Source organism: Acipenser ruthenus, chromosome 3, assembly GCF_902713425.1.
Source record: "Acipenser ruthenus chromosome 3, fAciRut3.2 maternal haplotype, whole genome shotgun sequence".
NCBI lineage: Eukaryota > Metazoa > Chordata > Actinopteri > Acipenseriformes > Acipenseridae > Acipenser > Acipenser ruthenus.
The window spans coordinates 7,163,338-7,180,352 of record NC_081191.1 but is presented as its reverse complement, the minus strand read 5'-3'; the positions used below and the strand labels follow the sequence as shown (position 1 = coordinate 7,180,352).

The window sequence follows — 17,015 nt, the reverse complement described above, 5'->3', positions numbered from 1 at the left end:
TATTAACTGCGTACAGCTTCAGATGTGGATTTTAAAAACAACAATTACTTAGGAAAAATCGTAAGTTTGTTCAAATAAGAAAACACCAGACAGCAAGCCAACACACTCGTCTTCAAACTACTTTATTAAAAAATGTTTTTTTTATTTTTTATTTTCCCCCTCTTCAAGTATCTTGTTAGGTAGCAACACTTGTGTACCTCAGGGATTAAGTCTGGGTGTTGTGTGATCTTGCTGCCCACTCAGCACAGTCTGAAGAGACTCTGCTAATGCTCTGGTGCACACATCCAGTGCTGTATTTAAGTGTAGGAGATTGAGAGGGTAATTGGTCTCAATACCTTTCCGAGATTGGCAGGACAAGAATGTGGAGTTATTTCTGGTACTATCGTCCGTTCCATTCTACATTAAATGATGATGTTGGACAGTGGGTGAATTACCCATGTCAATGTTTTTATTTTGTTTATAGAATAGGCAGTTTGCCCATAGAGGAAAATAAAGATGTATGTAAAACCAAAGGTTGAATTCGTTATTTATGGTAGATCTTAATGTGGGTTAAATATATAGTAGGTAGCCACTGTAATCTATAAAATAGCATTTTCAGATTCAATCTGAGAAACTAGTAACGAAGAACCAATGCAATTCCCCCTGTGTGGCAAGCCTGCAGTGACCAGTAGGAAAGGGCAAGTGCAGAAATGCACAATGCTTATCATTTAGAGGTAAGTTCTGGTCCAAAGCTTGAGGTGTATACCGTAAGAGAGCACAGAAATCTGCGTAATGCTGAAGATGCCTATCGTATTCTATACAGTAAATAATATAAATGTTCCAGGAACCGCCACTGGCAAATTAAAAGTTGCACATGCCACAGAGCAAATGAAATGGAATGATGAGTGTGACACGGCATTTCTAGCAACAGAATCCCGGGACTGCATTACATCCAGTCCCACATGAATAGGAATGAAAAGATTTCGGTATATCAGTAAAGTTCATTTTTTATTACTATCAGTCATTTACTGTCTTAAAAATTACTGATTTCCATAAAGACTTAGTCTACTGTTCTTTGTACAGTTGGGTAAACCAATTGTGTATTTTGAGGTAAGTAAATAGAACAGATGTAGACAGACTGACCTCCATGAAAGCAGAACAGAAAAGCTGACAGATTTGAGGCTTGGACTGATGGCAATCTATGAGGAGGAAAAAAAACCCTTAATCACCTTTTTGAGCCAAAAGAAAACCCTGGTGTGGGAACGTTTTTGAACAAGACCAGTATTTTCTACAAAACGACCGAACACAGGAATCAATAAACATACCTTCTTCATTCAGTTTGTTTACAAGAGCATTTTGCCGTGGTTAGATTTGTTCAGCACATTCTAAGGTTCATTCAAGTCAATGCAGTATTAACCTAAAAGAACCCTGCTTGTAAACTAGCCCTGCCACTGGCACAGAGAAGATTGGCTTCATACTTCTTTATATCAGCTGTTGCTATTTGTGCACTTCAATGCATGATCTCATGCAACATGAACATTTGTTTTTCTCTTGTAGAAGATTCAGCAGGAGGGGTTTGACTGGGAGTGGTTTGAGTTAGGGGTCCCCCTCTATCCAGCCTTCCTAACCTAAAGATGAGGCTTGAGCCTCAAAGTGGGGGGGGACGATGAGACGCCCCCCTCCGTGGTTGAACACCTGTTGCAAACTAAGTGACGAGGGCATCTCCACCATACTGCCTCCTGAACCTCGCAAAGGCTAGAGCAAATAGTGTCCAGGACACAGGCGCACACACAGTGTTTTATCTTTACTCTGTATCTTATGAGGGGCACAGCGAGTGAATACATCATCTTTGTGATTTAGGGGATGGTTTGTTATTGTTCACAAACCAGACATTCTTGTGTTGTGTGTGTGTGTGTGTGTTTGTTTTTTTTCCTTGGCAGCAGACATCAGAGCAGGAAGCAAACATGTATAAACTTACAATATATATGCACATATACAGTGCCTTGCGAAAGTATTCGGCCCCCTTGAACTTTGCGACCTTTTGCCACATTTCAGGCTTCAAACATAAAGATATGAAACTGTAATTTTTTGTGAAGAATCAACAACAAGTGGGACACAATCATGAAGTGGAACGAAATTTATTGGATATTTCAAACTTTTTTAACAAATAAAAAACTGAAAAATTGGGCGTGCAAAATTATTCAGCCCCTTTACTTTCAGTGCAGCAAACTCTCTCCAGAAGTTCAGTGAGGATCTCTGAATGATCCAATGTTGACCTAAATGACTAATGATGATAAATAGAATCCACCTGTGTGTAATCAAGTCTCTGTATAAATGCACCTGCACTGTGATAGTCTCAGAGGTCCGTTTAAAGCGCAGAGAGCATCATGAAGAACAAGGAACACACCAGGCAGGTCCGAGATACTGTTGTGGAGAAGTTTAAAGCCGGATTTGGATACAAAAAGATTTCCCAAGCTTTAAACATCCCAAGGAGCACTGTGCAAGCGATAATATTGAAATGGAAGGAGTATCAGACCACTGCAAATCTACCAAGACCTGGCCGTCCCTCTAAACTTTCAGCTCATACAAGGAGAAGACTGATCAGAGATGCCCATGATCACTCTGGATGAACTGCAGAGATCTACAGCTGAGGTGGGAGACTCTGTCCATAGGACAACAATCAGTCGTATACTGCACAAATCTGGCCTTTATGGAAGAGTGGCAAGAAGAAAGCCATTTCTTAAAGATATCCATAAAAAGTGTCGTTTACAGTTTGCCACAAGCCACCTGTGAGACGCACCAAACATGTGGAAGAAGGTGCTCTGGTCAGATGAAACCAAAATCGAACTTTTTGGCAACAATGCAAAACGTTATGTTTGGCGTAAAAGCAACACAGCTCATCACCCTGAACACACCATCCCCACTGTCAAACATGGTGGTGGCAGCATCATGGTTTGGGCCTGCTTTTCTTCAGCAGGGACAGGGAAGATGGTTAAAATTGATGGGAAGATGGATGGAGCCAAATACAGGACCATTCTGGAAGAAAACCTGATGGAGTCTGCAAAAGACCTGAGACTGGGACGGAGATTTGTCTTCCAACAAGACAATGATCCAAAACATAAAGCAAAATCTACAATGGAATGGTTCACAAATAAACATATCCAGGTGTTAGAATGGCCAAGTCAAAGTCCAGACCTGAATCCAATCGAGAATCTGTGGAAAGAACTGAAAACTGCTGTTCACAAATGCTCTCCATCCAACCTCACTGAGCTCGAGCTGTTTTGCAAGGAGGAATGGGCAAAAATTTCAGTCTCTCGATGTGCAAAACTGATAGAGACATACCCCAAGCGACTTACAGCTGTAATCGCAGCAAAAGGTGGCGCTACAAAGTATTAACTTAAGGGGGCTGAATAATTTTGCACGCCCAATTTTTCAGTTTTTTATTTGTTGAAGTTTGAAATATCCAATAAATTTCGTTCCACTTCATGATTGTGTCCCACTTGTTGTTGATTCTTCACAAAAAATTACAGTTTCATATCTTTGTTTGAAGCCTGAAATGTGGCAAAAGGTCGCAAAGTTCAAGGGGGCCGAATACTTTCGCAAGGCACTGTATGTTACTATAGTACCATCAGGCTTATTCAGCCTTGTTTATGCTAGCATTTTCATGTAAGGTGATAACCAAACAGAGAAGTTCTAAAAGTAAACACATTTTTGTGACCGAGAGCGAATGAATCCTAATCAACAATCTTCCTCCCGACATGTGAGGGCATTGTATAACCAGAGCAGAGTGCTCCGTAATGGATGGTTCGGCAGTTCATTCCAGGGCCATGATACCAGAAGTCCACGCCTTAGTGCGGTAGGCGATGTGTCAGTCACGGATTGGAGGAGACGCGATTGGCCGCGCCACCGAAAGAGGGCGTGACGGAGGGTATTAAGGGGAAGTGGTCCCAGTGATCTGTTCCTCCGTTATGGTTACGGACTGACCGTGAGGAATAAAGAGAAACCGTGAGTGTTTAGTGTTGTACTGTCTGTCTATTTAACTGTGTCTTGTTTATCACTGTAGACGGCTAAAGATCCGGGAGCTGTTATTATCAAACCAGCATTAAACCCGGACTGCACTGTACCACTGTAAAGCAGTCGTTTCACATTCACAACACCACTTGCACCCAGAGCACTCACTGCTAGACTGGTGAACGTATAGGTGTCCAAGTGTGTGTTTGTTATTATTTTGGGACTGAACCCCGTGGTTTTGCTGACTATACACACCATTGTGTATGTTTAAATTTTACCGAGCTTCGATTACATTTTGGTGAATCGATGCATCGAATTAGTACCCAGTTTTAAGTCTCCTATTGCCGGTTTGCATTAAAACATTAAGTGTGAGTGCGCTGCTTCTAGTGCTAGTACAGTAGTTTAGCGCGTTGCTAGGATACACACTTCAAGCCTACATTACGCGTTGGATAAGACAACTCAGAAGTAGGCCAAGTATTCACTTTTTTTTAAATTTAAAAATGAAGGCAATAATTTACTTTTGGACATAAAATGTAAACAGTATTGAACAACAATAGTTCAGAAACTACTTCTGTTAAAATATAGTATGTTTTATTATTATTACAGTGTTAATCTGAGGTGGACGCATGCATGTTCTTTATTACAATATTAATCTGAGGTGGACGCATGCATGTTCTTTATTACAATATTAATCTGAGGTGGACGCATGCATATTCTTTATTACAATATTAATCTGAGGTGGACGCATGCATATTCTTTATTACAATATTAATCTGAGGTGGACGCATGCATATTCTTTATTACAATGTTACTCTGATGCGGAAGCACGCATTTTCTTTATTATTACAATGTTAATCTGAGGCGGACGCATGCATATTCTTTATTACAATAATGTTAATCTGATGCGGACACACGCATATTCTTTTCAGTTGTTAAACGTAAGTCCTTTGTGTTTCTTTTTTTATAATCGGAAGTGTTCTAATTTGAATGCAAGTCGTGCCTTTTTGTTTAACTATTATGCACAACAGTGTTTTTAGTTATTAGATCTTCTGTTAAAAAATTAACTAACATTTGTTTATTTTGAACAATATCTATACGATAATCGAATACAAAATTATTATTTACCCTTGGAACTGTTGTTGTTATTAAGCACTGCATCACCTCTACACCTGTGCACTACTAACCACTTTACCACAGTTATTTATGAAACATCTTTTCGAGCTGCAGCACAATTGTTATTTTGTGCTTATGCGTGAAGAATCCACAGGTAGGAGCATTTTCACTTGGTGGTTACTCCTATACCCCCAGGAAAGAAATGATGCAGTTCCATCTGCAATGTATCTGCCATGCTGCACTCATGTTCAATTGCCACAGTAACAATTCCCAAATCTCTGTTCCGTGAGGTCATAGTGGACGATTTTTTTAATTTAGTAGTCGCCAATTGATTTTACCCCGTTTTTCTCCCAATTTGAAATGGCCAGTTGTATTTTTTCGGCTCAGCTCACCGCCACCACCCCTGCACTTACTCGGGAGCGGCGAAGACTAACACACGCGATCTTCCGAAGCGTGTGTCGTCCGCTTCTTTTCACACTGCAGACTCACCATGCAGCCACCCAGAGCTACAGCGTCGGAGGACAACGCAGCTGTTGGTCAGCTTACAGGCAAGCCTGCAGGCGCCCGGCCAGTCTACAGGGGTCGCTGGTGCACGGTGAGCCGAGGACACCCTGGCCAACCTAAGCCTTCCCTTCCCCCGGGTGGCGCTCGGCCAATTGTGCGCTGCCCCCTGGGGCCTCCCGTCCACGGTCGGCTGTGGAATGGCCTGGACTCGAACCGGCGACCCCCAGGCTAAAGGGCCCATCCTGCACTCCACGCGGAGCGCCTTTACCAGATGCACCACTTGGGGGCCCAATAGTGGATGATCTTAACCCTTTAACATAGATTGTTGAAACTCAAATCCTTGTTGAATGACACTAAATAAATAAGCTGTTCACAATATCGATAAAGGGTTAACTGTGGTTTCTTGGTAAGACCACCCTCCACCTACAACAGGGATACTCTGTTTATCCTCAACAACAGGGACACTCTATTAATCCTAAACAACAGGGCCACTATTAATCCTCAATGCAAGCTGTTCTAGCAGCAGCAGGCAACCAGCTTGCTATCTGTGATGCTGACAAATGGGGGGATGCTAATACTTGGCAGCAGGGTGACAAATCAAAGGTAATCTGAATAACAAGTCTACCTTCCAGCCAGTACCAATTGCTGCAAGAGGGAAACCATAGTGCCTACACAGACGCGTGCTCCGAGTTGAGACACTGAAACCAATGCAGGTCTCTGACATCTCTTTAAAAGAAACTCAAGTCAAGCAGTCAAAGGTTCTGGCTAATGCTGTCACCGGTATTGTGATAAGATCTGGAGCAGTTATGTACATGCATATTCCATCTGGTCTTGCATTGCATGGCTTTTATGTAAACTAAAACTACTTTCATTGTATTTCCATCTACTGTAGGTGGGTGTGCATTTAGCTGCTTTCTGCTCTCTCCCACATATATAATCGAACGGTGATGAAAGTGGTACATCTGTGAGATGAGTGTTTTTTCCCCCAATGGGTTTGCTGCCATTTAATCATTCAAACTTGTTATTACAGTAGGTGAGTTAAAAAAAAAAAAAAAAAAAAGAGAATGATGATTAACAAGTTATCTGTTAACTTTTGGTTTAGCTGAAGTCACTCACAGTAATTTTCCCTCCAGAGAATGTGGAATGAATACAAAGTCAGCCTTTCACATGTCTTGATATGAAGAGTTGATTAAAAATGAAAAGCCTCTAATTGCATGAAGTTCTTGTAGGGCTTTGAAGTACTTGATTTATATTTTTATGCCATATTTATAAATTACCATATTCATTAGCTCAACAGTAAATGTGTAGGTGTACAGTGTATCACATACAGGGATAAAGCTATAGCGCAGTTGAAAGTCATTGAGCTGTGTATGATGGACAATACAGCGGATCTGACTTGTTATTGGGCTGATAGTACTGCAGACTGTTTGGCAGACATCTTTGCAATAAAGAATCCACAAATGACTGATGTTTCACAATAAACTGTACAGTATTTGGGCCATTTACAATTTTCTGCGTTCTGACATCTCATGGTTCTTTGATCATGTGACAGAATCGATCACATCAGCGTAAGGTTATTACAGCATGGTCTGGTTCTTTAGCACATTTTTACACAGTGTTGTAGATGGCTTTTGTGTTTTTTTGGTTTATAATGTAATTAACTGGAATATTGAGCTCTTAACGAGGCTTGTTTTTTGAAAGACTAATTTTTTTGTTGTTGTTATTATGAAGCCAACAACCGTTATGATTTAAAAAAAAAAATGTTGCTTTGTATTAATATTTTTAAACAGCCCAGCAGTTGAGGCCTGTATTATGCAGATTATTATTAATAGATTCCTGTCATTACCTGTTTTTAACAGCAATGCAGCAGGTGCTGGATAACCTGAATGAGCTGCCCACAACCACGGGGGCGAAGGAAATAGACCTCATTTTTCTCAGAGGCATAATGGAAAGCCCTATCGTCAGATCTCTTGCCAAGGTAATGTTTCAGAGCTGCTGTTCTGTATTAATATGATGGCTAGTATTTCTAATATTGGTGTCCGACATTCAGTAAAAAAAAAAAATACACGTGTAAAAGAAATATTGCCCAATACTTAGTTCCAAAAGGTAGGAGCATATCCAGGTTCATTGATTGATTTTAAAGTCCATTTCCCTGCTCCACTGATAAAGCAAATCCTGCTCTTGATGTTTACACGTTTGACAGAATTCTAGAACTTCGTGTTAATTAATACTTTGTGGAAAAGAGTGTCAACTAATTAACAGTAATGTGTTTTGTCACACTTTTTTGTTTTCACTGTTGTGGAAACACCATAAACATATCAAAAGTTAGGAACACCATTCATCAAGAAATGTAGGGTGTAAATGATGCATTCTGTTATCCTGAGGATAGAAGCGATTAATTCAATAATTCAGCATTGCTGTCTAGTCTACATACTGTAGGGGTTGGCTTCTGCTATAGTAATTTGCACCGGGTTATTCAGCGTGTCGGGTTTGTTTTCCCTGTGGTGAGTATTTTTCTGTAGTAAAGTTGCTGTTTTACTGTGCATTTCCAGTGCTTATGCTATTTATTTACTGCGCTGTATCATATTTCCTTGGCTATGCTTTTCTATACTGTGCTGCAAAAAGCATTAAGAAAAATGTATAAGAAGGTGCAGTCCAGTCAGGAATAGTGGGCAGTTAACTTGTCATCCAGAAGGCCTTCCTTGATTTGCACGTCTGCAGTATGACTGTCCTCGGCATGCAGCCGCAGTGCACTGCTGTCGAACATCTGGTCTAACTGAACACTGCTCAATGGAGGGAGGGAGAGAGGGGTCATCCAGTGCCTGTTACAGCGTGGCTCCTGTATAGGGTGACTGGACAGGGATGTGGCCACAGTAAACAAATTGTTCCCTCGTTGTCGCCTATGACGAGCTTGTGAATTGTTCACAATTGTGAAATGTGAACAAGCGGCCCCATGGGTAGTTGAACATCATTTGTGTTTACAGCGTATTATAAACAGACTAGATGTTGCTGTTTGTGTCTCTGAATACCTCCAGACAACTTGAAGCCTAACCTACTCTCATTAAGTAGATGAGAAAATGTTTAATGAACAATAAACATCATATTTAGTTAGAGTAACTAACTCAAGGGTATAAATAATGCAGATAACCTGTGTGTAATGTATGTAACTGGACATGCCATCACAGCATTGAAGAGGTCATCAGTTTCTGTTTAGATTTTGTATAGCCTGCGTAATGTGCACACTGGTAAACATGCTAATGAACACAGCCAACATAACCAATTGGTTTCAGATGGTCTAAATGGATGAGTAGCAGATCACCTACCTAGCATAAATCAAAGAATGAAACTGACTTTTTAATATTTTCAGACCTTTTTTTTTCTTCCCCAAGGAAGTATTAGGACTCGGATGTATTAGGAATGATATACTTACAAAGATATTCTTATTATTAATAAAGAGGGATTACAAGATTAGATTTCAAGAAAGAATTGACTTTTCAAAGTTGCTCCTCTAAAAATCTCACATGTTACCATAACATGTGTGATTAAACATGATTTCTTCCTCCAAAGCTTAATAAGGAAAAGGATGGTCTCTAGCAGTAGGGGTCTGTTCTTTGTTGTTGCTTATCTTGAATTCATTTTTTAGAATACATAAAAAAAATATTACAATTTTATAAGCAAAGAAAGGCAGGTTTATTAGAAAATGAATGACAAATCTGTCAGCAGCCATTCCAGTTCCTGTTACCCTGCGATAAAACAATACAGTATAGTCTGGATAAACAAATATCACAAGAGTCTATTGACAGCATACATTAACAACAGCAGCCTGAGCTGAATGACTGGTTACACTGAAGTCACACAGCGGATACATGGTACTTAACAGGCTTTTTCATTATTAAAAAAAACAAAACAGGACCTTTAAACAATTAAAGACCAAAGCACATGTCCTATAACAGCTATAGCTAGAGGATGGAGGAAGCATACTTTTAAACAGCAGTCTCCCTTGCTAGTGTAACATCTTTGTATCAGATGTTATGAAGACTACATTTGATCCACTTTGCAGTTATAGCTTAAATAACCTTAATACCAAGGAAAGACACCTTTTGCCCATGTTTTACAGTGTGGGATAATTGTAGGCAAACTGACGACTGCATAGAGAGCCGGGGCCCGAAAGACCTGCTGTATTTAGGATGTGGCCACGTTTCTACTGCAAGATAAATTCACTGTGTGTGTGATATATATATATATATATATATATATATATATATATATATATATATATATATATATAATATATATATATATATATAAGCTGTCATGTTGTATTTTATTTCCATGTTATTTGCCTGTACAAGTCAATTAGAAGCAACAGTTTTGAATTGCGTAGGAGGGGAAGGTAAAGAAGCTCCATTCAATAGCCTGCTAGCATTGTCTCTTTCTTTTATTTACTGAGCTGTATTGTTTAGAATAAAAGTTCTCGTGCATTCCTTGTGCAGCACATAATGTTTGACGGTTGTTACTCCTGCAGGCTCACGAAAGGCTAGAAGATGTCAAACTGGAGGCGGTGCGTGACAATAACATGGAGCTTGTGACTGAAATTCTGGATGACATCATTCCTTTAACAAGTAAAGACGACAGCGCTGCAGAGCTGGCACGCATCCTGAAAGAGCCCCACTTCCAGGTATGATTGTTCTTGCATTATTTCAATCCCACTGTGCTTTAGTGCTGTAACAGGGTTACGAGGGTGATGTTTCAGTGTAGGGTTTGAATCCCTTCCTTGTTATAGATGTGTTTTGAAGTGCCCCGGGAGTCATCCACCCGATTTCTGTCCGTCAACAATAACGGCTTCTGATGGTTATTCAAAGTGCAAAGCGAATCATGGTTGACATATTAAAGCTTGTTCTGCAGCTGGTGCTTATTCTGGGTAACCTGGCTTTGGCTTTGCACTGGGAGGTTAAACATCTCAACCAGTTCTTGAAACACTCATTGGCACTGTTATATTTTATTCTGTGATTCATTCACTGGACTGTGACAAACGGGAGATGCATGTGCTCTGTGCTCTGTGCTCTAAAAACATGAAATACATATTTATTATAGGATTCTGTGATATGAGTTTCTGTTCTTGTTCGTTTTCATTTTTTTCTAATTTTGTAATTAATGACTTTTATGTTTCAGTCACTTTTGCAGGCCCACGACATGGTTGCATCGAAATGTTATGAAGCACCTCCTTCTAGTTCTGAAATAAATAATGTGGCAGCTAACAACCAACAAGTAATACCAGCTGATTCTGTTCGAATGATCGGCATTCGGAAAAAAGCAGGCGAGCCATTGGTATGTTTTTTGCATTTTAAAAATTATCACAGAATTATTGTATTTGCAATATGGTAATAGTCAGTATATAGAATAATGTAGAGACTGGAACTGTCCTTTTAGTCTATTATTATTATTATTATTATTATTATTATTATTATTATTATTATTATTATTATTTTTATTATTTATTTCTTCGTAGCTTAAATAAGCTTAAATCCCCACAGTGTCCAAAGTGTTCATAACCCTGGAAGTAAATGCAATTGCAATACCTGCTTTTCTCAGTCTTGAGTGTATAAAAGTCACTAATAAACTGACTGACTACTGTCCACTGACTGTCCATCTGCTTTAAGCATCCTAAAAGATCCATGTGAAACAGTCTGCTCTTTTGGTCTGGTGCACAAGTATTTCAGTCTACAAAATTCTCCTCCTTGGCATAGTCTTTTTTAAATGTTTACCCTACACAATTCTTCTATGTTTTATTATTATTATTATTATTATTATTATTATTATTATTATTTATTTCTTAGCAGACGCCCTTATCCAGGGCGACTTACAATTGTTAAAAGATATCACATTATTTTTACATACAATTACCCATTTATACAGTTGGGTTTTTACTGGAGCAATCTAGGTAAAGTACCTTGCTCAAGGGTACAGCAGCAGTGTCCCCCACCTGGGATTGAACCCACGACCCTCCGGTCCAGAGTCCAGAGCCCTAACCACTACTCCACTTTTGCTGACAAATTAAATTGTAACTCAGAAGTGTGCAAGCAAATGCAAAAATGTTACATGTATATGCAAAAAGCTGACACTGCAAAACTGCCTGAAATGTAGTCTGATTTATGTAAATAATTGTTCTGCAGGATATTTTCATTTTCAGGGAGAAGCAGTGCAGATAAAAAAAAAAAAAAAATAATAAAAAAAAAATCCTGGACAATTTATGTATTTCTAGGTTCCATTTATTTCAAAGTGAAATGCTAATGGCAAGTTCAAGTTTGCTATTAACACGCTTTCCTAAATATGTATTGTGTGCTTCTGCATATCTTCTAATGGTTTTGACAGGTGAGACCTCAGTCCCTTATGCATGGCAGGTTTCTCTTACAACATATTATGCAGCAGCTAGCTTTTCCATGGCTATTGATGTTTTTATTATTCAGACTTGAGTAAAACAAGCACAGTCTCATATGGAGACCTGAACAGTTTGGGGCATTTGCAACTGAGCTCTGAGGATTTAAAGACTTTGCTGTCTCCACTTTTTGTAATCAATTTTAGATTATGTAAAAAAACAAAACAAACAAACAGAAAAAAACACATCTAAAGAAATCGATAGAATCAAAGCAGAAGAAAGTTTTCCACTGGCTTGTGTAGTCACACAAAGGTATCTATGTGCAGAGATGAGCCCTAATGTTAAGGCGCTCATTTCCATCTTGCAGAGCAACCTAGAAGTGGAGAGATAATTTTCGTTTTTTTCAGGTTCCATGACTTTCAGATTGGCCATTGACTTGTTTTGTAAATCACCCCTATATCTGAACCCCTCTGTCCCATTGTAAACAAAGAAAACGGGTATGCCTTGCCCAGAGTGTAAGAAATAAGCTTGTGCGTTGTTTGTTTTGTTCAGGGTGTGACGTTCCGAGTGGAGAACAGTGACCTGGTAATCGCTCGAATTCTTCATGGAGGGATGATTGATCGTCAGGGCCTGCTGCACGTGGGAGATGTCATTAAGGAGCTGAACGGACGTGGCGTGGGAAACAACCCCAAGGAGCTGCAAGAAATGTTAAAAAACAGCAGTGGTGGGATAACCCTGAACATCCTGCCAAGCTACAAGGACTCTCCTGTACCTCAGCATGTAAGAGGCTTTCAGTTAGTGCTGTGTGCGTGTCCTAGTACTTGCACGCCAGGTCTGGTAGTAAACGATAGATGTGTATGTACAGTGTACATATTGTAGTCTGAGGTGAAGTGCTGTCTGATTTATTCTTGTGATTAGTGGGTATTTTTTATATGCTAAGGCTCTGCAACAGTACATCACAAATACACCCATTTCATTGTATTTACTCACTGAGATGGCCCAATAAATTGCTTGGTAAAATGTGTGCATGCTATAGAAAAGGGCTCTTTATTAATTAAAAAAAAAAAAAAAAAAAAAAAAAAATTGTGGTTTGTGGCAACTGTTACAGCACCTCTGCAGTTAAAGTAACTCGAAGTACATGTATATGTTCGTGCTTTTGTATGTTGGTTATGTAATAGTTTGCAGTAGTAAGCAAGTCTAGTTGTCAGTAAGTGACTGACTGTCCTAATGATAACTAAGTTTAAATATCAGTTGCTCAGTGTGCATGTAACTGTATACTGAATGCATCTATTTATAGTGCTACACATTTACCAGGACCTTTCTTTTTTTTATACCTCCAACCTGCATAGCTATTTATTTATTTATGTATTTATGTATGTATGTATGTATGTATTTATGTATGTATGTATGTAATGTATTTATGCATTTATATATTTCAGGTTTATGTAAAGTCCCAATTTGACTACAATCCAGCCATTGACAATCTCATTCCTTGCAAAGAAGCAGGACTGAAGTTTGCAAGAGGGGACATTATGCAAATCATGAACAGGGAAGACTGTAACTGGTGGCAGGTTTGTATAGCATCCCGGCGATCGTTATTATGCTCCTCTGGAATATGTGAAGGTTGCTTCCGTATGGATATATGTAATTTAGAGAATTACTGATACAACTGATAGATGCACTAATGGCTCGAATATTGTATTTACGGGCTTGCACAGGGATATACTTGTTTAAATAAGATTCTCAATAACATTTACTTAAATATTTGATTTTTTACACTGTAATATGGTGGAATACCCGCAAGCTACTAAGATGAGAATACTAAGATGAGACCCTGAAAGTTGCCAAAGAATCCAAGTGCTTGTTTAGGACTACTGTAAATGATATGAACACAAGTCACGTGCTGTTCTCTTAAAGCTCTTTCAACACAGCACACCTGGATTTGTATTGCTTTTTTCAGTATAAGGCCATTTCTTTTTTATTAGTTACTTTTCTATGTACAGTAATCCGTCGCGTATCCACCCGTCACATATCCGCCCTGTTTATCCGCCATGATCAATCTCTTTAGGAACGTTAGTTTATTATTGAACAGAGAAGATTAGTTCAGAGATTGTAGATTCTACCAAAGTTTTCATACACTTATCACTATTTATTACATTTATATAGTGCTTTTCATACAAAGTATCATAAAGCACTGCACAGTACTTTTTTTTCAAATTCTTTTAAATTTAGTCGTCGCCAATTATTTTACCCCGGTTTTCACCCCAATTTAGCAAGCCCAATTATTATCTGTATCCTCGGCTCGCCGCTCGCAACCCCCCCCCCCCCCCCCCCCCCCGACTCGGGAAACGGAGGCTGGAACACATGTCCTCCGAAACGTGCTCCTGCCAAGCCGTCATTTTTCGCACTGCAGATCCACAGCAATGCCACCAGACCTATAGTGCCGGAGGACAACACAGATCTGGCGGCTCCACTGCAGAGCCACAGGCGCCCTATCAGCCACTGGGGTCGCTGATGCGCGGTGAGCCGTGGATTCCCCTGCTGACCTAAGCCCTCCCAACCCAGGCAGCGCTCAGCCAATTGTGCGCCGCCCCCTAGGAACTCCCGGTCACGGTCGGCTGTGACATAGCCTGGATTACCAACCTGCGATCTCCAGGCTATAGGGCACATCATGCACTCCGCCCGGAGTGCCTTTACTGGATGCGCCACTCGGGAGCCCCACTGCACAGTACATTTAAAAAAAACAACACATTTACACAACACAATACCTTTGTATAAAGGTCCCCAGGGATGTCACACACACAACTGCTACATATTAAATTCCATATTTAAAAAACAGTATATATTTTTAATAAAGTGTTAAAAAGCAGAAGTTACGTTAAAACCCACTAAGATAAGAAAGCCTTTTTTTATAAATGTATGTTTTCAGTCTTGACTGAAAACTGTAACAGTCCCAGCTTCCCTGATAAAAGAAGGAATTTTATCGACCCTAGGAATATCCAGCAGCCCCGCATCCTGTGATCCAAGAGTGCGGTTCGGATGATACGGGGTCAGTAACTCCTAAAAATAACTAGGTGCTAACCCATTTAGGGCTTTATAGGTTAAAAGCAAAATCTTGTATTCTGCACAGGGAGCCAGTGTACGGAGGCTGAAACTGGGGTAATATTTTTACTTTTCTTGGTTTTAGTCCGAATTCTAGCAGCGGTGTTCTGAATGAGCTGTAAGCCGAAACATCACACCTTTTGGGATAATGGAGAGAAATGCATTATAGTAATCAATTCTAGATCAAACAAAGGCATGCATTAGTCTCTCAGCAATAGATACTGAAATAATTGGTTTAAGTTTGGCTGTATTTCTCAAATGGTAAAAACATACTTTTGTAACTTCCCTGGTCCACTGCTGGTAGTGTCACGTGAGCTGTTCAGTGTGTTGATGTTAATAAATACATATCCGCCCTTACTCTGGTCCCACCGCAGTCAGAAACGCAATGGATTACTGTATCAATGTAGCGTATGAAAGGGTTACAGACATCCGTTTACTGTTGATAAAGATTCTACTCACCTTGAAGTTCTTGTTGGTGTCTTGCAGGCTTGTCATGTTAGAGGAGGGACCACTGGACTCATTCCAAGTCAGTTTCTTGAAGAAAAAAGGAAAGCATTTGTCAGAAGAGACTGGGATGACTCGGGTATCAATTATTGAAAAAACGTCCTATTGGATCAAAAATATTATTATTATTATTATTATTATTATTATTATTATTATTATTTATTTATTAGCAGAGGCCCTTATCCAGGGCGACTTACAATTGTTACAAGATATCACATTATTTTTACATACAGTTACCTATTTATACAGTTGGGTTTTTATGGGAGCAATCTAGGTAAAGTACCTTGCTCAAGGGTACAGCAGCAGTAGTGTAGTGCCCTTCGTGCACCATGTGATACCAAACAATGACACGTTTTATATTTTGTGTCTTTAGGAATACTTTGTGGAGCAATCAGTGGTAAAAAGAAAAAAAAGATGATGTATCTTACAGCAAGAAATGCAGGTAGAGTATATACTGTATTCCAGATGTTTTTGCTATAAGAAATGCCTCTTACTGTAACACCACAATGGAAAGGAATTTGTAGAGATTGAAACTATTCACGTGTTTACTGAACCTGATCGTTCATTGTATTGATGTGCAGAATTTGATCGCCACGAGCTCCAGATCTATGAAGAAGTAACCAGAATGCCACCTTTTCAGAGGAAGACGTTGGTATTGATTGGAGCCCAGGGTGTGGGGCGAAGAAGTCTGAAGAACAGACTTACAGTATTCAATCCTACGAGATTCGGAACGACAATCCCATGTAAGACCTCTTCTTGTTTGGAAACTGCTTTGACTAAATTAAGATGAACAAGTAGGACGTCTTTCCTACAAAACTGGGCCTATGATACCAGTGCCACACTTTTGAATTGACAAATTGGAAACATTAAGTCAAATCGCCTTGTTTTACAAAAACACTTATTTTGAACATCAACATTTTAAAAAGTAATACTCTGCTGCTTTCTCTAAAGAACCTAGTTTAAATGTTTGTCCAATACTGTTTTGTCTGCAGTTACTTCTAGAAGACCAAGAGATGATGAAAGGGATGGCCAGGCATACAAGTTTGTGTCCCGGGTGGAAATGGAAGCAGATATTAAAGCCAGCAGGTACTTGGAACATGGAGAATACGAAGGAAATCTGTATGGAACTAAAATAGACTCCATACATGAAGTTGTTGATACGGGAAGGACATGCATTCTGGATGTGAACCCACAGGTAAATCATTTCTACTTTAATTGAACTTAAATACTGATACTGCATTATGAAGCAAAGACAGAACAATTGAAATATAGATGCTGTCATCTGTACACTGAAAAAGCTAAACAACCTCTTCAAAATGGAATCGGGAGAATTTATATACAGCTCATTTTCACATGTTTACATGCCAGTTGCCCATTGCCATTTTCAGAGTACTGATTTTGAATCCTGACTTGAAGTTGAGCGTTG

General features: G+C 39.4%; 1 protein-coding gene across 6 annotated transcripts in view; it reads left to right on the top strand.

Annotated features, from left to right (window-relative positions):
* Positions 1-17,015, top strand: part of LOC117435331 (protein PALS2-like) — a 37,936-nt gene that overhangs the window by 19,384 nt on the left and 1,537 nt on the right. For 4 of the 6 annotated variants that reach the window (XM_034058407.3, XM_059011437.1, XM_034058402.3 and 1 more), the window contains 9 exons: positions 7,467-7,585; positions 10,133-10,285; positions 10,780-10,935; positions 12,536-12,763; positions 13,423-13,554; positions 15,572-15,668; positions 15,963-16,031; positions 16,171-16,332; positions 16,582-16,784. In XM_034058407.3, the coding sequence (XP_033914298.1) occupies positions 7,469-7,585; positions 10,133-10,285; positions 10,780-10,935; positions 12,536-12,763; positions 13,423-13,554; positions 15,572-15,668; positions 15,963-16,031; positions 16,171-16,332; positions 16,582-16,784 (1,317 nt within the window). In that variant the 5' untranslated portion in view covers positions 7,467-7,468. Of the gene's footprint in view, positions 1-6,499; positions 6,641-7,466; positions 7,586-10,132; positions 10,286-10,779; positions 10,936-12,535; positions 12,764-13,422; positions 13,555-15,571; positions 15,669-15,962; positions 16,032-16,170; positions 16,333-16,581; positions 16,785-17,015 lie in introns of all 6 variants that reach the window. The other 2 variants (XM_034058406.3, XM_059011463.1) reach the window with 1 other exon arrangement.